This window comes from Muntiacus reevesi, chromosome 7 (genome assembly GCF_963930625.1).
Source record: "Muntiacus reevesi chromosome 7, mMunRee1.1, whole genome shotgun sequence".
Taxonomy (NCBI): domain Eukaryota; kingdom Metazoa; phylum Chordata; class Mammalia; order Artiodactyla; family Cervidae; genus Muntiacus; species Muntiacus reevesi.
The window spans coordinates 7,007,324-7,027,146 of NC_089255.1; the positions used below are offsets into that span (position 1 = coordinate 7,007,324).

The 19,823-nt window shown below is 38.9% G+C and overlaps 1 protein-coding gene across 5 annotated transcripts in view; it reads right to left on the bottom strand.

Moving 5' to 3' along the window:
- The window catches only part of CERT1 (ceramide transporter 1), a 120,816-nt gene that overhangs the window by 22,790 nt on the left and 78,203 nt on the right, over positions 1-19,823 (bottom strand). For all 5 annotated transcript variants that reach the window (XM_065941125.1, XM_065941123.1, XM_065941122.1 and 2 more), the window contains 2 exons: positions 18,140-18,232; positions 1,949-2,035 (listed from right to left, as the gene is read on the bottom strand). In XM_065941125.1, the coding sequence (XP_065797197.1) occupies positions 1,949-2,035; positions 18,140-18,232 (180 nt within the window). The remainder of the gene's footprint in view (positions 1-1,948; positions 2,036-18,139; positions 18,233-19,823) is intronic.

Below are 19,823 nucleotides of genomic sequence, written 5' to 3' on the forward strand. Positions count from 1 at the left end.
ACTGATCATTTAGAAAGGCTTTCTTATCTCATCTTGCTATTCTTTGGAACCCTGTATTCAGATGGATATATCTTTCCTTTTCTCCTTTGCCTTTTTTGTCTCTTCTTTACTCAGCTATTCGTAAGGCCTCCTCAGACAACCATTTTTCCTTATTGCGTTTCTTTTTCTTGGTGATGTTTTCCATCACAGCCTCCTGTACAATGTTAGGAACCTAGTGGTAATATACGGTACCATCTAGTGGCAATACATAGTAACTGCACTGTTGCAGAATTAAAGCGAAAAAGTGAAAGAAAGTGAAAGTGCTAGTTGCTCAATTGTGTCTGACTCTTAGGGACCCATGTACTGGAGCTCACCAGTCTCCTCCATCCATGGAATTCTCTAGATAAGAATATTGGAATGGGCAGCCATTCCATTCTCCAGGGGATCTTCTTTCCAACCGAGGGATTGAACCTGGGTCTCCTGCACTGCAGGCAGATTCTTTACCATCTGAGTCACAGGGAAGCCTCTAAAGAAGGTGAAGATCCAAATTAATCTTGAAACTGAGTTGAAGGATTTAAGAAATACTTCCCTTCAATTTCCACAGAAGGGGCTTGGTATAACTGCTGTGAATTTAATGATGATAAAACACTAAGCAAAGTTAAAAGTGAGAAAGTAATTAAGGTGAAGGTAGTGAAAGCAATAAATGAGTTAATAAAAACTGAATGGTACTAACATAGAGCAAAAATAAACTCTTGGCCATCTTCCTTTTGAATTCATATAGTATTTGGTGATGAAGAGGAATTCAAAGAGACTGTTTTACTCAGAGAAAATATATGCTTTGTATTAATAGAATGATAATAAAATTGGATAATGATAATAGAATGATAATAAAATTGGCTGAGATATGCAGATACGCAGATGACACCACCCTTATGGTAGAAAGTGAAGAAGAACTAAAGAGCCCTTTGATGAAAGTGAAAGAGGAGAGTGAAAAAGCTGGCTTAAAATTCAACATTCAGAAAACTAAGATCATGGCATCCAATCCCATCACTTCATGGCAAACAGATGGTGAAACAATGGAAACAGTGACAGACTTTATTTTTGGGGGGCTCCAAAATCACTACAGATGGTGACTGTAGCTATGAAATTGAAGGACGGCTGCTCCTTGGAGGAAAAGCTATGACCAACCTAGACAGGATACTTAAAAGCAGAGATATTACTTTGCCAACAAAGGTCTGTCTAGTTAAAGCTATGGTTTTTCCAGTTGTCATGTGTGGATGTGAGAGTTGAACTATAAAGAAGGCTGACTGCCAAAGAATTGATGCTTTAGAACTGAGGTGCTGGAAAAGACTCTTGCTAGTCCCTTGGACTGCAAGGAGATCCAACCAGTCCATCCTAAAGGAAATCAGTCCTGAATATTCATTGGAAGGACTGATGCTGAAACTGAAACTCCAATCTTTGGCCACCTGATGTGAAGAACTGACTCAATGGAAAAGACCCTGATGCTGGGAAAGACTGAAGGCAGGAGGAGAAGGGGATGACAGAGGATGAGACAGTTGGATGGCATCACTGATTCAATGGACATGAGTTTGAGTAAGCTCCGGGAGATGGTGATGGACAGGGAAGCCGATGTGCTGCAAGCCCGATGTCTGCAAGCCCGATGGGGTTGCAGAGAATGACATGACTAAATGGTTGGACTGAACTGAAAATTGGATACTTCAAAGAGAACAGGCAGAATATTTCCACTCAATTTCATGTTATTTATGCATGCTTCATTTAAACAATTATTAATCTTCCTTTCTATTGTTTGAAAATTGATCAATGAAGAAAGTGACTTACAAAGGGTCTTCTTTATTTGTGACTCAACGTAGACACAGTTCATTTCTTAGGTTATTAGGATCATGATTTCAAATTCTATTTATATGAAATATACACCAAGGATTTTTAAAAATTTTAAAAATTTACATACCTGTTCTTCTATTTTATCTTGTCTGTCAAGAGCAGCTTCAACAGCATCAAAGAACTCCTCTTCATTAATCAAACTGTTTGGGCCTTCCTATTCAGACACACGGGGGGGTTGGGGGGGGGAAGTGGTTGATTCAAGAAAATAGAAAACATGATAGTCTTGGCATTAACTCTCAGAGGAAATTAAAAAGTGAGCTGTCAAACATTTTGGAACCAGTTATTACACCAGATAATACATAAAGATGAACAACATATGTTCTATGCAAAGTCACTAGTGTTACAATTAATTCACTCACTCGGTACTCAAATACTTACTATATATTCACCAATACTGTGTTAGGGCAGATACAGTTGAACAGGGAGCTGGTGAACTATATGGCCAATTCCAGTCCACTATCTACTTTCAGAATGGCCTTTAAGCTCAGCATTTCATTTTTAAGTGGTTGAGAAACAAGAAAAGAGTAACATTTCAAAGAATTCCCTGGTGGTCCAGAGGTTAGGACTCTGCACTCTACCTAATGAGGGTCCAAGTTCAATCTCGGGTTGGAAAACTAAGACCCCACAAGTTGAGTGGTGTGCCCCCCAACCCCCAAATCACGACATGGGAATTGTACGAAATCAGAGCTTTACTGGGACATAATCACACTCATTCATTTATGGACTGTCCATGTCTGCTTTCATGCTACAGTGGCAGAGTTGAGTACCTGTAACTTGAGTACTTGTCAGAAACCATATAAAACTGCAGGAAGGTTTTAAGTACAAAATTGCAGAACATCTATAGCCAATGAAAAGTACTGACAGGGTTTCTGAAGGGGATCTTCCTAAGCAAAGACAATTCCATCATAGAGAAAGAAAAGCTGAACTGATGCTTGAAAGCCTGCTTAGAACGGTAGAGCAGTGGCTCTCAACCACTTGAGGAACTGCCTGGGGAACTTAATAAAATGAAAAATCCCAGGCCCCAATTCAAAAAAATTACTTTTTAGTAGGTCTTGGGTAGAGCCAGGAATATGCATGTTAATAAGTCCTCCAAGTAGTTCTAATGCAAGTAGAACCTCAGCTGCATCACAAGATAAAAATACTAAGAATAACAACAAAATGGAAACAGGCAAGGTATGTACATATCTTGCAGTGATAAAACACATTTAAGTGGACTGAACAAGTAGACTATATGCGGAACAGGAGCACTGTTGGGGTCCAGAGTAGGCTACCCCATGGTTCTCAATGGCATATTGAGTCTTTTGAATTAAAGTTACTTAAGAAATGTCCAATGCAAGAGGGATACTGACACTCGTCTCCCTGAAAACAGGAAGCAAACCTCCTGTGAAATGTGCATTCCCTGCATCCAGAGGTTGCTCTGCTGCTGCTGTTGAGCTGCTAAGTCGTGTCTGACTCTCAATCCCACGGATTATAGCCTGCCAGGCTCCTTGTCCATGGAATTTTCCAGGCGAGGATATTGGAGTGGGTTGCCATCTCCTTCACCAGGGGAACTTTGTGATCCGGGGATCAAGCCCTGGTGGATTCTTTACTATTGAGCTACTGTAGGAGGCCCCATCATCCTATCAATTCCTCAAAAATTTATTGTTTCACTGTTGAATGAACATAAAAGCTGACTGCTTTGGTCTCTTTCTGTGAGAGGTCTTTCTGTGAGGTCCCATTTCTGTGAGACCCCGCCACGCAGATAGAATTAAAATTTGTTTTTCTCTTGTTAATCTGTCTCATGTCAAGTTTATTATTAGTCCAGCCACAAGAACTCAAGGAGGGTAGAGGGGGGAATATTCCTCCCCCCAGCAGCTTCATATTATGGTTAAACTGAAGGCTGAAGAGGCAGGCTTGGGTTTAAATTTCCTAAATTTTTAAATATACAAAATAAGACAAATGAACTATCGTGGGTCTGTCTGGAATCTTCCCAATTAAGACTGAAAATTCCAAGTCACCACGACTCCATCAAAAAGTCTGTGGTAACTCACCCCTACCCTGCCACAGACTGGGGCCCACGAGAAGAGTGGGACGAACTGTGCTGTAGCGCTTCTGTTATTTGGCACAGGCACATCAGAAATCCTGATTCAGTGCAACAGTTCTAGAGGATCCTGCGAAAGTCACTTCAAACCCCCCCTGAAGTTTTTAATTTAACTACAGCACACATAGAAGTGCACATCTCAATGAATTACCAAAATATCCCTTTGGCACGTGGGTTTATTCTGAGCTAGCTAAAAACAAACAAAGGCCTGAAAGAGTCAGGAAGAAACTTTGATCTTCCCCTCTCATGACCTAAAAATGTTTTAGATAGAGTCTCTGTGCCTAGAACAGAGCAATCACTAGAGAGATCTACAAGGAATGTGGGCTAGATGTTATGAGGGAAACTCAGCAGGATTTAGAGACCAGAGCCTGCAGTGTGCCATTCTTTCTGCGTGGCCCAGCAAACACTGGTTTACCAAACACCTGCTTTTCTGTCCTCAGGTGAATTACCTCACCCCCGTCTTTTAAGTTCCAAACCAGCATGTCTCCATCTTTTGTCTTTAGCTTAAGATGGTATTTAAGGTGAGGGTTTCGGCCATTTTGGGGAGCTACTCAGTTTCCCTGGATTTCTCCCACACAGACATATCATTAAACCTTGATTTTCTCCTGTTAATCTGTCCTGTGTCAATTTAATTTTTTAGATGAGCCAGAAAAAACAAAGGTAGAGGAAGATTTATTCCTCCCTAACATAACCATCTAATGACCAGCTATATCATGAAAAAGAGTCCTGCAGGGCTCCCTTTATAAAGCCAAAACATTTCAGACACTCAAATGTCAGCAGAATCATTTTGGTCTCTGTTGATGTTACAAAACCATAAAATATCCAAAATCAAATGTTTTCTAATGATTTTTAAACTCTACTGATAACCACATCTATAAGAAGTTGTAATGCTCATTCCATCTATTCAAGAGTCAGAGTCTCAGGAGTCTACCAATTGGGAACTGCAGTGTTAAAAATCTGAGGAAGAACTGGAATAAAATTTCCTTTATTAAAAAACTTAAGTTCTCACTGCAAAAAAAAAAAAAATTGTAAAAATGTAAGGAGATAGATGTTGTGATCACGTTACAGCATATAAGTATACTGAAAGTTGCTCACTCATGTCTGACTCGCTGCAACCCCGTGGACTATACAGTCCATGTAATTCTCCAAGCCAGAATACTGGCATGGGTAGCTTTTCCTTCTCCAGGGAATGAACCCAGGTCTCCCATATTGCAGGCAGATTCTTTACCAACTGAGACACAAGAGAAGCCCAAGAATACTGGAGTGGGTAGCCTATTACTTCTCCAGCGGATCTTCCCAATCCAGGAATCGAACCAGGGTCTCCTGCATTGCAGGTAGATTCTTTATCAACTGAGCCACCAGGGAAGCCCATGTGTATATATTTGTGTGTGTGTGTGTGTGTGTGTGTGTGTGTGTGTGTGTGTGTGTGTGTGTGTGTGTGTGTGTGTGTGTGTGTGTGTGTGTGTGTGTGTGTGTGTGTGTGTGTGTGTGTGTGTGTGTGTGTGTGTCCTCTGAAATAAAAACAAAAAACGTAACTTTTCTATCTCATTAAGCTTACCAAGGAAAAGAGCTATTTATTGCTAAGTCTATGGGACACTTCGAGTCTTTATCTTACTTGCTTATTAGCAGAGTTATGTTAATGATCTTCACTGGTGTCATCATCCCCTCAGTTCAGTCCATTCAGCTGCTCAGTCGTGTCCGACTTTGTGACTCCATGGACCTCAGCACTCAAGGCTTCCCTGTCTATAACCAACTCCTGGAGCCTGCTCAAACTCATGTCCATCAAGTTGGTGATGCCATCCAACCATCTCATCCTCTGTCGTCCCCTTCTCCTCCCACCTTCAATCTTTCCCAGCATCAGGGTCTTTTCCAATGAGTCAGTTCTTTGCATCAGGTGGCCAAAGTATTGTAGTAGTTTCAGCTTCAGCATCAGTCCTTCCAATGAACACCCAGGACTGATGCCTTTAGGATGGACTGGTCAGATCTCCGTGCAGTCCAAGGGACTCTCAGAAGTCTTCTCCAACACCACAGTTCAAAAGCATCAATTCTCCAGCACTCAGCTTCCTTTATAGTCCAACTCTCACATCCATACATGACTACTGGAAAAACCATAGCTTTGACTAGATGGACCTTTGTTGACGAAGTAATGTCTCTGCTTTTTAGTATGCGGTCTATGTTTGTCACAGCTTCCGCCTGGGATCTGTAATTTCCCAGTCGGCGCTAGTGGTAAAGAATTTGCCTGCCAATGCAGGAGACATAAGAGAACAGGGTTCAATCCCTGGGCTGGGCAGATCCCCAGGAGGAGGGCACAGCAACCCACTCCAATATTCATACTTGGAGAATCCCATGGACAGAGAAGCCTGGTGGGCTGTGGTCCACGGACAGAGGAGCCTGGTGGGTTACGGTCTGTAGAGTCACAAAGGATCAGACATGACTGAAGCAACTTAGCATGCACTTGGGCTTCCCAGGTGACGCCCTCTGGGAATGCACCAGCCAATGCAGAAGACATGGGTTCATCCTTGGGTCAGGAAGAGCCCTTGGAGTAGGGGAATAGCAACCTGCTCTAGTATTCTTTGCCTAGAAAATTCCATGGACAGAGGAGCCTGGTGGGCTATAGTCCATGGGGTTGCAAAGAGTTGGATACAACTAAGCACTCACTATGCACTGGGAAAAGCAAGCACTTTTTCGGGTTCCCAAGCAGGGAACCCTTAAATGTCTGCTCCTTAAATGTGAGTGCTCCTCCGGGTTCCACCTTTGCTCTTCCCACAGCATTCTTACTGTTTCTATGACTTCGGTCATCATCTGAAGATTCCCAAGTTCACAGCCTGCCATCTCACTCCCAAGTGTAGATCTTTACATCTAGTAATACGTAAGATAGACTTCTCATGTGAATGTTTCAGCTTATATGCACCGTGTCTAAAACCTGTTCTTCTTCCCTCTCCACATCAATCTGTTTGAGGCAGAAACCTGGGCCTGTTCTTGAATTCCTCCTTTTTTCCCTCATTCAGTCACCACATACTACTTTGCAAATATCTGATTTGTCCATGTACATTCCTACTGTTCTATCCGAATTCAAGCTATCTTCAATTCTCACCTGTAATACCGAAAGAAGTCTCCAAGGCCTTAGTGACAACTGTCACCTTCAGTCCACTCTCCTCACTGCAGGAGGCAAGAATGACTTTTCTAAACTGCAAACCTGGGAAGTTCCTGTGCCTCAAGCCCACGGCCTGAGGCCGATTTTCCCAGCCAGTCTCGCCGCTCCCCACTCGGGCGAGGCCCCGCCCTCCACATGTACGTGCTCTGTGCTACCCTGTGGCAGAGTGCTCTCTTCCTTCTGGTCTTCAAATGTTTTTTCTTCAGCACCTACAAGCAAACACTTTCCAGGCTATCCACTTGTTAACAAATACTAAGCTGAGTCACTCTTAAGGTTTTGGCTCAGATGTTACTACACCTGGAAGCCTTCCCTGACTTAATATCCTCCCAGTGTTAAAGTGCTCCATAACAAACATTCTAATCACCCACTAACTACTCTGTGTTCCTACTCTATGTACTTAGTTGGGTTCCCTGGCAGCTTGGTGGTAAAGAACCCACCTGCCAATTCAGGAGACCCGGGTTCCATCCCTGGGTCGGGAAGATCCGCTGGAGAAGGAAATAGCAACCTACACCAGTACTCTTGCTTATGAAATCCCACAGACAGAGGAACCTGGCAGGCTATAGTCCACCAGGTTGCAAAGAGTCAGACATGACTTACTGACTAAACAACAACAACAACAAGGTCCCTGGGCAGGATCCTTGTTTGTCTCATTCTTAAAATATCACCCATGCCCAGCAGGGCTTCCCTGATGTCTCAGCTGGTAAAGAATCCACCTGCAATGCAGGAGACCTGGGTTCGATCCCTGGGATGGGAAAATCTCCTGGAGAAGGGAAAGGCTACCCACTCCAGTATTCTGGCCTGGAGAATTCCATGGACTGTATAGTCCATGGGGCTGCAAAGAGTCGGACACAACTGAATGACTTTCACTGTCAGTGTTTATGAAACCAAGATAAATGATGACGATAATGGGCTTTTAAAATTTCATTCATGATTTTAAAATGGTTGCTTGTTCACTTTTATGCCTAGTGGTCTCTTGCATTAGTTAAATCTTAAGGAATAGATTTAAGATTGTAATTTCTGAGGCTACAGATGACAGAAACAGGTAAATCTTTGTTCAATAACTAGAACACTGTGAATGTTTGATAAGAATTAAAAAAAGTCATATTTTGAATTAGTATCTAAAATCCAATGGTTCAAAATTTGAAAAGGAGAAAAAGGTGTAAGAACAGGCACTAGTTTAAGGATTACATAACTTGAAACTACAGGGATTTGAAATAAAATTCGTATTTTATGACAAGATAAAAATTTTAACGTAGAAAAAAACTCTTCTCTGCCCTTTGGCCCTCCCCTTTCCCCTCCACTATTTATTGTATATCTGCATTATGCATCATGACCAAATCTTCCCCATCAGGACGAATACCTGCCCAAGGGCTTCCTTGATGGCTCAGCTGGTAAAGAATCCGCCTGCAATTCGGGAGACGTGGGTTCAATTCCTGGATTGAGAAGATGCCCTGGAGAAGGGAATGGCTACCCACTCCAGTATTCTGGCCTGGAGAACTCCATGGACTGTATAGTCCATGGGTCGCAAAGAGTAGGACATGACTGAGCAACTTTCACTTTTCAATCCTAAAGTGCAATAGTTTCCTAGTATCAACAAAACAACTCCTAAAAAGATAAACTTCTTTCTTGATCCCGTAAGGCATCACACAACATCACTTTGTTCCTGTAGAACTGGGTTGTGCCAACTGTCAATATTACATCATTTGATGTACTGCCCCATCTCAAAATTACACTACTGTGCTTTGACTTCTAATGCGCAGAACAGCTCTCCTCAATTTGGCTTGAATACAATTTTCCATTTCTTTCTCAGACAGACTGATTAATTTTCATCAACATGCATGGTTTAGCTGGCAGGAATATCAGATACCCACTAAATGGCACTTGGGAGCCCACATAGAACCAATGCTCAGTACCAAGCAGGGGCCCATAAGAGCCCACCATCTTATCAGGGCTCCTCAGGGGTTCTGGTGAGTTCTCCTAGTATCCAAATCTCATTGTTTGAATGACGATCCTGAAAATTTTATTCATGCTATTTCACTCAAGATTTGGAGTCTCAAGGGGCACTTGTGCATTTCTTTGGCAGGACCTAGGGATTCTGGACAAGGGGCCCAGGGAAACACAGATGGCTGGGTATTTGTTAAATTTGGCTTAAATTGGGAGAAAAAAAAAAGAGGGCTGATACATGGTCTGAACAAAGCTTTTGTTAGTGAAATGAAAGAATGAATTACTCAGCTCTGAGAATAAGGGAGCTCCACTACAGTCATTAAGTAAATTATTACGTAAATACTACTCATGGGGGGAACTGAGGGGGAAGCACAACTGAGGCCGATAACCTAGAGCTCCAAGCACCCGTGCTAGTTGCAGGCGGCCACAGGGAGAACCACGCCCTGTGAGGTGAACTCCTTGTGGCTAGACTCAGAACAAGCACACATCTGATCTGCCACACTGTCCTCAGAATCTTGTTCAGATCACATCTCATATCCCACATCTGAATTAGATTACAAAATAATGAGAAATTGTGCCTTACAGCCAAACCCTTTGGATGGACAGTCACCAATGGGAATACCAGCTGGGTTTATATATGCTTGCAAGTTCTTAAATGCAACTAGAGGTTTTCACCCCTAAAATGGTCACAATAGGTTCTTTTAGCACTTCCAAACTGATTTTAAAAATCAGTTTTCTTTTCTAAAATTATATTAGCAGGGAAAAATATTCATCAGGCTAGCTTCTTAGACCTGTTGAGTGGGAAAGTCTACTAAATTGTTAAAATTTTACAGAGTTCTCATCTTAAATATCGTACCTATTTTAATTGGTATACATAACCCCCCAAGACTTCAAAATTTCAAAAATCTCACTGAAAGACTTGTTGTAGAAGGCTAAAAAAAGATTGATGATATAAAAGGTACCTAAACTTTAACTGCTATTCCCCTCTATTAATAATCTTCCGTCCTAATTGCCTTTCTACTCAGAAAACACTATCAAATGGTTACTTTTAGGAAACGGAACACATGAGGCTTGTAGGCAAGCCTCTTCAGATCAAGGGCCACAGTTAGAATTTCTTAAACCCAGGGAGAATCCTCAAAATTGTTTACAAATGGATTACCAAGGTGGGAGGTGGGAAGCCAATGGTCTGACTAAACTGACCGACCATAGGTGATACTTGAAGCCTGATAGGAATTTGAGAGGGCTAGCTGGGAAGAGGCTCTCCCCCCGCCCTACCCCCTGTAAGCTAAATGAAGGAAAGAAAGATTCCAACGTAAGTGAATGGGTATGTCAGTCCTTTGGTGTCACTGAGATGGCCACCCAATTCTTTGAGAAAGGGGGAAAAAAAGTGCCAAACCAAAAAACTTATTTTATAAATCTAGCCTTTACAGCACCAGAAGTGTGGCTCCAGAAATAATCCAAAACCCACCAATCCTTTTACCACTCCCAAAATCTCCCCTATTTTATCTTAAGAGGTTTGTAAATAGAGGGAAAAAAAAAAATTCTGGCCTTGAGGTGGGGTAGACAACTTGTTACTTGACTTCTCAAATAGAAATGTTAAGTATCTCTCATAAATGCTAGTAAAAAGGGTTTAGCAATCTAAATAGGTGATCTTGATTTGTTGCATTTGGCAGAAACCCAATTAGAATTCAACCTCTTTTATAACTGATGGATTTTATATCACTACACCTGATTTCCGGCTGAAATTTAGTAACAGGTACTATGAGGTCTCTGCCTGTGTGTTTTCTCGTATCTATATATGAGTGCTGTAGATGTGTGGTACTGTCAGAATTATTTGGTAAAATAGCTCCATTTAATTGGTTTAAAGGCAATTAAGCTCTTATGTAAGTACTCAGAAATATATAAGAACCTGGTCAGAATGAATTTCAAGTTTACATGGTCCATGATATATTTAGTACTGACTTAATATCTGTTATTAAGTTAGCTTAAGCTTGTTGGCTTAATTAATACAGACATGTCTTTAGAGCGTAATACTTTCATTATACTTAAATTTACTAGAAATCAAATAAAATCTTAGTATTCCTGTTAGAAAATTGTTCAGCAAAAGGAAAAATAACAACTTGATGAAACTTTTAACCCTTCAGGAACAATTTATGTTTTGGGAATGTCTATATAAAATACTCCTTCTGGATTTTGGTAACTTGAACTTTAGAGTTGTGCTTAATTAAATTAAATAATGGGAATCCACTGAATACCCAAGTCGTTTCCAAGTAAGATATTGGGACATTATTTACAGAACACAGGTTTCCTTTTGCAGAGAAACTCCTAAAAGGTACTTAGAGGATTATTAATATAATGCCACATTAAGACATTTTCTGTAAGAAAGTGAATGTTTTCTAGAAACAAATAGTATTTATAAACCGGCCAATCTAAAGAATAATGTAAAAGACAGTTTATAAGTGCTTACTTTTTACTAGAAACTAGGTTTTAAGGTTAAGAATTATAATATTGCAACTAAAGCTACTAAAAGAGTAAGGGAAACATTTTAGCATGCAAGGAAGATGGGAAGCATGTTTTCACTGAAAGAGTATGTGAGGGACTTCTGGGGTGGTTCAGTGCCTAAGAATCCACACTCCCAGTGCAGGGGACCCAGGTGCAATCCCTGGTCAGGGAACTGGATCCCAGATGCTGCAACTAAGAGTTCACATGCCGCAACTAAAGATTCTGTGTGCCCCAACTAAGACCTGGTGCAGCCAAATAAATACACAAATAAAAAAATTTAATACATGAATAAAAAGTATCAGGAATGGAAAGGCTTTTTTTAAAAGGGGAAGATGGGATAGTTTTGTCTTAAAGCTAGCCGGTTGTTTCTGAATGGAAATGAAAAAAATGAAAAAAATAATACGGATACAGAAAGTTGTTAAAGGGTTAAGGAAAAGGAACACTGAGAAAAGAGTTTTGTACATGGTTGGGAATGGCTAAGATAAGACTGAATTAAGAAAATTATTTTTAAAGGTAAAGTATACGAAATTTGAATTTAGTTTTCTAAGAAGACAAAGTTTTCTTAAAACACTGAGCTGCTTTTAGTAAGAGATAGTGTGAGTTTCTTTGCCTTTTGGTGATTTATGACAACCTTTGAGCTCTTTTACTGTCATGCTGGTTAAAGGACACTGACCTATAATCCTATTTAACCAGGTTTTTGAAAGGTTTTGGTATTTTTGACAAACTTTCCAAAGATCAACTTCTAAGTGAAGTTCACCGGACCTTTAATTAACTTTGAGGTTTTTCAAAGGGTCCCTGGTATATCTCAAATTATTTGTTTTCTCTCCATCTCAGAGAGAAGAGTAATTAAAAACTGGGCTTATTTGGTATGTTAAATTGCATGGGAAGCATTGTCAAATTTGAGTGGTGATAACACTTCTGACGTCCTATTAAATGGGTAAATGTTATTACTAGAAAGTCTAGTTTCACTGGGGGCTCAAACAGTAAAGAATATGCCTACCATGCAGGAGACACAGGTTCCATCCCTGGAGGAGGAAATGGCAATCCATTCCAGTACTCTTGCCTGGAAAGTTCCATGGACAGAGGAGCCTGGTGGGCTACAGTCAATGGGCAGCCCGGTGGGCTACAGTCTATGGGGTTGCAAAGAGTTGTTTACAACTGAGCAACTAACACTTTTATAGAATTTTAGAAATTATGTGGAACTCCTAAAATGTCCTGGTAACATGTTATCAGTTATAATTCTAGAAATTATCTTAAATTGTTTTATGTCACAGCAGTAACCAAGTTTGTCAACTGGACTGGAATCAGGTCTTTACCTTTTCACATCTTTTGTAATTTATGGAAAGTTATTATTTTACTCCAATATCCAGGCAAAAATACTTCATCTTCAAGAAGATTCATAAAAAGAACAGTACAGAAACCTTACAAGTACAGGTTTCTGATAACTTTCAGATCATACCACTGAACTGGCTAAGAAATTAAAGACTTCTGATAGAAAACTGGATGGTTTCATAAAACTGCTAACTGAATATTGAGATGTAGGATTAGTACAGGACTGAATGAACTTATGAGTACGGTTATAATTTTTGGGTTTTTTGTCTGAAATACTATTCATTTTTAATCTGCTTTCCAGATATAAAGGAACCCTTAAATTACACCCCTGTATATAGAACTAAAACATTTATTTTTTCTCCCTACCTGATCCCTTCAGAATCTGTAAACTCTTAGGTTCCCAGCAACTTAACCAGGCATACAAGGAAGGCCACCTACTAACAGGTGCAGGAATCTCAAGGAATTCAGAAACTCACCTAAACCCAACTCTACATTTATCAGAGGCAGAATCCATGACACGCTTTGGTGTGGCTTTCCTGGCCTTGAGAGTTTAAGTTCATTCTGAGATTATGGAAAGTTCCATCACAGCCAATTTAAAGAGTCTATGTGGTCAATTAATCAGACATTTTGTGAACAAATTAGTCTTAATGTGGCTGTATTTAGTAGAAATTAGGGTAATTTTAGAGAGAGAAAGATAATGTTTAAGTGGATATTAAATTCTAGTTTTATTAAATGAGATCTTCACTACTGCCTAAGATTCTTTTCCGAGATAGTTTCCTTGTTGTCATATTATTGTAAAGTTTAGTTATTAAAAGGGCACTCGAAGTATGTTTCTGAAGCTTATCACAGTAATTTAACTTTGGATGAAGATCAGATGTGCCATGACCTATAACCAGGAGATTATTCCTACTGGAAAAGGTCTCAGATAAAGGACTCAGTCACATTAGAACAGACTGTATTTGGCCTCCTCTCCTAAATAAACTGCAACTCCTATTTCTGACACCTGACTTCAACTAAAAACAGTATTACCAGACCAGCACAAGAAGACATCTGAAGGAGACAGCTAATCCAAGATGCTTGACTAGGTCTGTATACTGGCAACTTTGATAACTGCTTACGTTTGTTTTTTGGTGGGGTGGGGTGGAACTCATACCTTTGCTTATGAATCAAAAGTATTTCTTTCTTTACTTCAGTCACGCAGCGGTGTCCAACTCTTTGCAACCCCATGAACTGCAGAACACCAGGTTTCCCTGTCCATCACCAACGCTGGGAGCTTGCTCAAACTCATGTCCATCGAGTTGGTGATGCCATCCAATCATCTCACCCTTTGTTGTCCCCTTCTCCTCCCACCTTCAATCTTTCCCAGCATCAGGGTATTTTCTAATGAGTCACTTCTTTGGTTTCAGTTTCTTTCTTGGACTCAATATTTGCAAGTTTAAAATTAATCTAATCACTGGGTTTGGGGCCAATTACCCATGTCCCAGGTTGTCCTGCTGAATTTCTCCTCTCCAAGGCTCTAACTGGATGGCCCTTGGACATTTTATTTTGAAGAAACTCTAGCACCATGCAAGCTAATATCACTGCCAATATCCCTAAGTGACACGCTCTTACCTGGCCAAGTAAAGATGCCTATTCTCAATCTAGCCATAAATAGCCCATTTCATTAGATGGTGAATACTGGGTAGCTCCCACAAGGACACAATGGATTTACAGAACAAAATCATGACCGTGGTTTTTCCCAGGTTGGTTAGGAAAACACATAATTCATTTGCCTTGGGCTTAATAAGGTCCCTTATGGGTAGCTTCTGTTAATCTGTAATGTGAGTACACTGGTTCCTATCAGGTTTCCAATGGTATGACCGTTTGGCCACAATATTTGATGACACATGAAGATCTAGATTTCCACTTTGAGCAATCTTCCTTCCAGTTTAGGGGAAACACTAGGAAAAGAGTTCAGTTTAGGAGGATCTTGGCTTAAATCTTTATTAATGATGTTGTTGATCCTCCTGACAATTTAAATTAGTTTGTGGAATTACAAAGTGATAGTTTCTTGCCTTCCATACTGTGTGTCACTTGCTAATAGTAAAATAATGATGTCTAAACAACTTGAATTTGTAGATCACATCTATACAGTGCTCTATAAATTAATGGACATACATAATGCACATGTGAGGAAATTTGGGTTAAATCACATTGGACAACCTGAAATCGGCTCTCAGTACTTGTTGAACATTCTGCTGGTGTAACTCCCCCCGCCAAAAGAGAACTGAGCTAGTGGAACCCAGCTGAGAGAGACATGATGGACTTATCAAGGGCAGGTGAGCAACAACCCTGGTGTCAAGGGACCAAATATTTGATTGCCTAATGCTCTCTATCAAAAGGTTAACGATCAAAAGAGGGAAATTGTGAAATAAAATTAGTATTTTATGGCAAGACAAGAAAAATTTAAGTGTTTTTTTTTTAAAGTGTTTTTTTAAAAAAACTTTTTCTCTGCCCTTTGACCTCCCCTTTCCCTGCTACTATATACTGTATTATCTGCATCTTGCATCATGACCAAATATTCCCCATCAACAAAAACACCTGCCTGATCCTAAAGCACAACGTTCTCCTAGCACAACTCCTTAAAAGATAACCTTCCTTCTTGATCTTGGAGTGAGTCATGTTACCTACCAGTTTACACTTGCAGAAGAGAACTGTGTAAACTGTCAGTATTACATCATTTAACTTGATGTAGAGACTTCTGTCTCAAAAATACTTCTAATGGATGGAACAGTTCTCAGAGCTTTCTGAGATGCTATTCCTGGTTTATAATCCTCAGTTTGGCTCCAATAAAAATGTCCATTTCTTTCTTAATTTTTCATCAACAGAGAATTGATGAGAAAAAAACTGAAGTTCCCTTAACTACTAAAAGAGAAAGAGGGAGATGCATTTCAACTAGGTGGGAAAAAGATGGTTTAGTCAACAATTCCAACTGGATTATAAAATTACAGACTCCTCCATTACATCATAATTAAAAAAAAAATCAGATGTGTTAATATACCTAGAAGAGATCATTAAAAAAAAGAATAGAAAATATAGATAATTATTTGAAGTACAGTGTGAAAGGATTTCAATCTAAAATGGAATCTGACGATATGAAATGGGAATCTCATGCCTGTACCTGAAGAATGGAACTTAACTGAGAGAATGACTTCCCATAAACGCCAGATCAGCAGAAGACAGAGCCTTATCTTCAGACCAACGACCATCTGCCAAGTATCTCTCCCCATCTTCAAGCTAATGAACTTACTGCTTAGACTCTGGCTGGACTTCCCTTGTCTGTACTCCTTGTCCATAAAATACAGCTAGCCCCACAGCCTGTACAAAATTGCCTGTAACTTGTTACTTGGCATGCATTTCCCAAATCATAATCTCTACTATTCCCAAATAAACTCAATTTCTGGTAATTTGAGACTGCCTCAGTTTATACCTTTAGGCTAAAAAGAGAATGCTTTTTAAAACATGAAAAAAACATAAAGATAACTGTATCAAGACTGTGTGTTAAATACAAGAAAGTATAAAATTTTGCACGGCAAAACTAATAAGATTTTTTTTAACTGTTAAAAAGAAGAAAATAATTGAGAAATGAAGTCAGTCCTGTCCATCTTCTAAATCAAGAGAAGAAAAAAACACCCAAATTCTAACAATAAAAATGTCAAGGGATGTGTACAAGAGAGCCACTAAAGAAGAAATGCAAATAACCAATAAACATTTTAAAAAGAAAGCCTAACTTACATCAATAAAGCAATTTCTTTAAACTAATAAACATATAAACCTATCACAAGGACCCTCCTTTTCTTTCCTCTGAAATGACAAAAGGGGAGACAAATATAAAATCATATAGTAAGTCCCCTACGAACAAACGAGTTCCATCTGGAGAGTGCATTCGTAAGTCTAATTTGTTTGAAAGTCCAACGTAGTCAGCTCAGGTGCCTAACTAACACAACGGGCTAGGCAGTATTGCACTGTGGTAAGTTATACTACTTGTCACACAAATAATATAACACTAAAGGTCACAAAAGCACAGCCACTTGTAGAGGATGCATACACACATGGCAACGTACATCACACATCTGAACCAACTGATGTGACTGGACATGCCAGTGCATCTTTGCAGTAAGAAAAAAATAGGGCAAATTGTAAAGGCTCATAGTTACCCCCAAACAAACCTAAAATAGCAAATCAACCTGCTCGGCTTCAGAATAAAAATTAAAGTTTTTGTTTTAACAGCTAATATTTCAGTAATCTAGACTTTAAAATCCAAGACAATAGCTGATTATGTAATTTTTATACATTCTAGAAGGAATGAAATGACAGCTTATTAATTTAAAAATATTATCGCTCGAGACTTCACACTATGGATTTTCACAGCTGGAAATCAATCCCAACATAAAAAATATTGTCAATAGTGGGTCTTTTTTTCCTTTCTAGAATAAGAATGGCAAGGAATTTTTCTTCTACTTTCTTAAATACAATCTAATGTCTTTTTTTAAAACATTTTACTTCCATGTCAATGATACTCCTTGCATTCCTACATGTGTGTATATATGGAGACGCAGATTCTACGAACTGCTTAACAAATAACAAAATGGGTAAAGAAGCTGATTTCAGACAATTTTCAAACATAAAGGTGAGGCAATTAGAACAGTTCATGCTCTGCTATGGCTAAGACCTCATAGTATACAGCACAGACTAAAATGTTTCACCAGTCAAGTTCTTGGGAGTTTTCCTCTGTAGGTTGCTTTTATTTAAAAACACAAAAACAAAAAAACAGAATTAGGGACCTCCTTGGAGGTCCAGTGGTTAAGACTCTGCAGTCCCAATGCAGAGAACACAGGTTCAATCCCTCGTCAGGGAACTAAGAGTCCACATGCTTCACAGCGTAGGCAAAAAAATAATGCATCTATTGATTTCAAATAATAAAATTTAAAAAAAAGAAAGAGTTACAAGGTAATATCAATAAGTATAACCCTCACAGGCTAGACAGAAACTTGTCCTATAAAGTAGACAGGGCTAGTAATGAGCCTTTTAAAGTTTTGTAGGAAAAAAAAAATCTTTTCAGGGTAAGCCTAGCATATATATTATAAAATATTCAAAATATTTAAAGGTTACAAAAGCATAATATAAAAATCACTTTTGTGACATAAATATATATTATGTTTTTTCTAGGTGTTTCTTTTTCTAAGACCAAAACTGTAATTTCATACCTCATAATCTGGTCCTCCAAAGTGGGACTTTTTCTTAAGTTCTGTCATGGCATTTTTGTATGCTTCCTCCACCCTTCTTCTCTTCTCACTTTCCTTTAAAAAATAAAACCAGATGAAGAATTTATCATGTGATATGGAATTTTTTTTACATTTCACCAAAATTTTATAATTTGGCCAAAAAAATAACTTTTACTCCTGTAAGAATTTTCTTCTGCTAAAAAAAAAGAAAAGAAAAGAAAAACATGAGTATTCTTCTGCCCAAGAAAACACTTTTTTTCTGGGTCATATATCACATACAAGCTACCGTTAAGATCACCTACTAGGTAGGTCTGGAGAAGGAAGTGGCAACCCACTCCAGTATACTTGCCTGGAGAATTCCACGGACACAGGAGCCTGACAGGCTGCAGTCCATGGGGTCGCAAAGAGTTGGACATGACTGAGCATCTAACACACACACACTAGGTAGGTTATATATTTACATGGATTAAGTAACTACCAAAGTGTCTACATGTCAAAAAAAAAAAAAAAGATAAATTAGCATCAGAGAAACGTCTATAATATATATTAATATGTCTGTTTCCCCCAGTAGGAGCTAAATTTATTTTGTTATAGAGAAAAAAAGCAAGTAATGGATGCCAGGAAAAAAATAACTCAATAACTGGTAAAACCAGTAACTGCAAAAAAGATATTCTAGATGTTTCTTATACTTTCCAACTGCTGGATTAAATTATTTTATAGCTGAAAAAGAGCTTAGATTTCTACTTTAACCTTCTGCTTTTATAGATAAGGTCTATAGCTCTCAGAATCTGCTAAAAGATCCAAGGAGAAAATTTTAAAAGGTTGGCCTTGGCACCAACCTCAAACTTTCTTTTTTAGAACAATGGACTGCAATGGATCAAATCTGATATTAAAGCCCAACAAAATTACTATTAATATAAAGAATCTAACACCTTTATTCCTTCACCTCAAATATTTAAGGGTTAAAGTCCAAAGAGAACCCACAAAGAGCTTAACCACTTCTAAAAACCCATCTGAATTAAGTTAGTGCAAATCAATGAATTAGTATACTGGGCCTACAAACTGTTGTGTTCTGAAATGAAGACAGGACTACAGAACCATCAGAATGGCTAAAATTAAAATATAAAAAATCACTCACAAAAAAATGACAATACCAAGTGCTGTCAAGGGTGAAAAGCAACTAGAATTCTCACTTACTTGCTGGTGGGACTATAAACTGATATAACTACTTTGGAAAACTGTCTACCTCTATACACCTAAAGCTAAGTATATACCTCATGAACTGATAAATTCTACTGCTTGGTATATGCCCAAATGAAAACAGTGCATATATCCACCAAAAATACACATAACAATGCTCACAGCAGCTTTATTCACAAGAGCCAAAATTAAAAAATGCCCATCAGTAGGAAAAAGGAAAAAACACAGTAAAGTCATAGAATGAAAATGCATCATATAAAGAACAGTATACAGGAATAATACTCTATAACAATAAAAAACAACAAATTATCACTAAAGGTTACAAGATGAAGGAACTTCACAATCAGTGTTGGGGAGGGGGTAGCCACACAGAAGAGTATATTTTGTATGATTCCATTTACATGCTGTCCAAGAACAGGCAAAACTAATCTATAAGGATATACTAATAAGTTAAAACTGTGGTTAC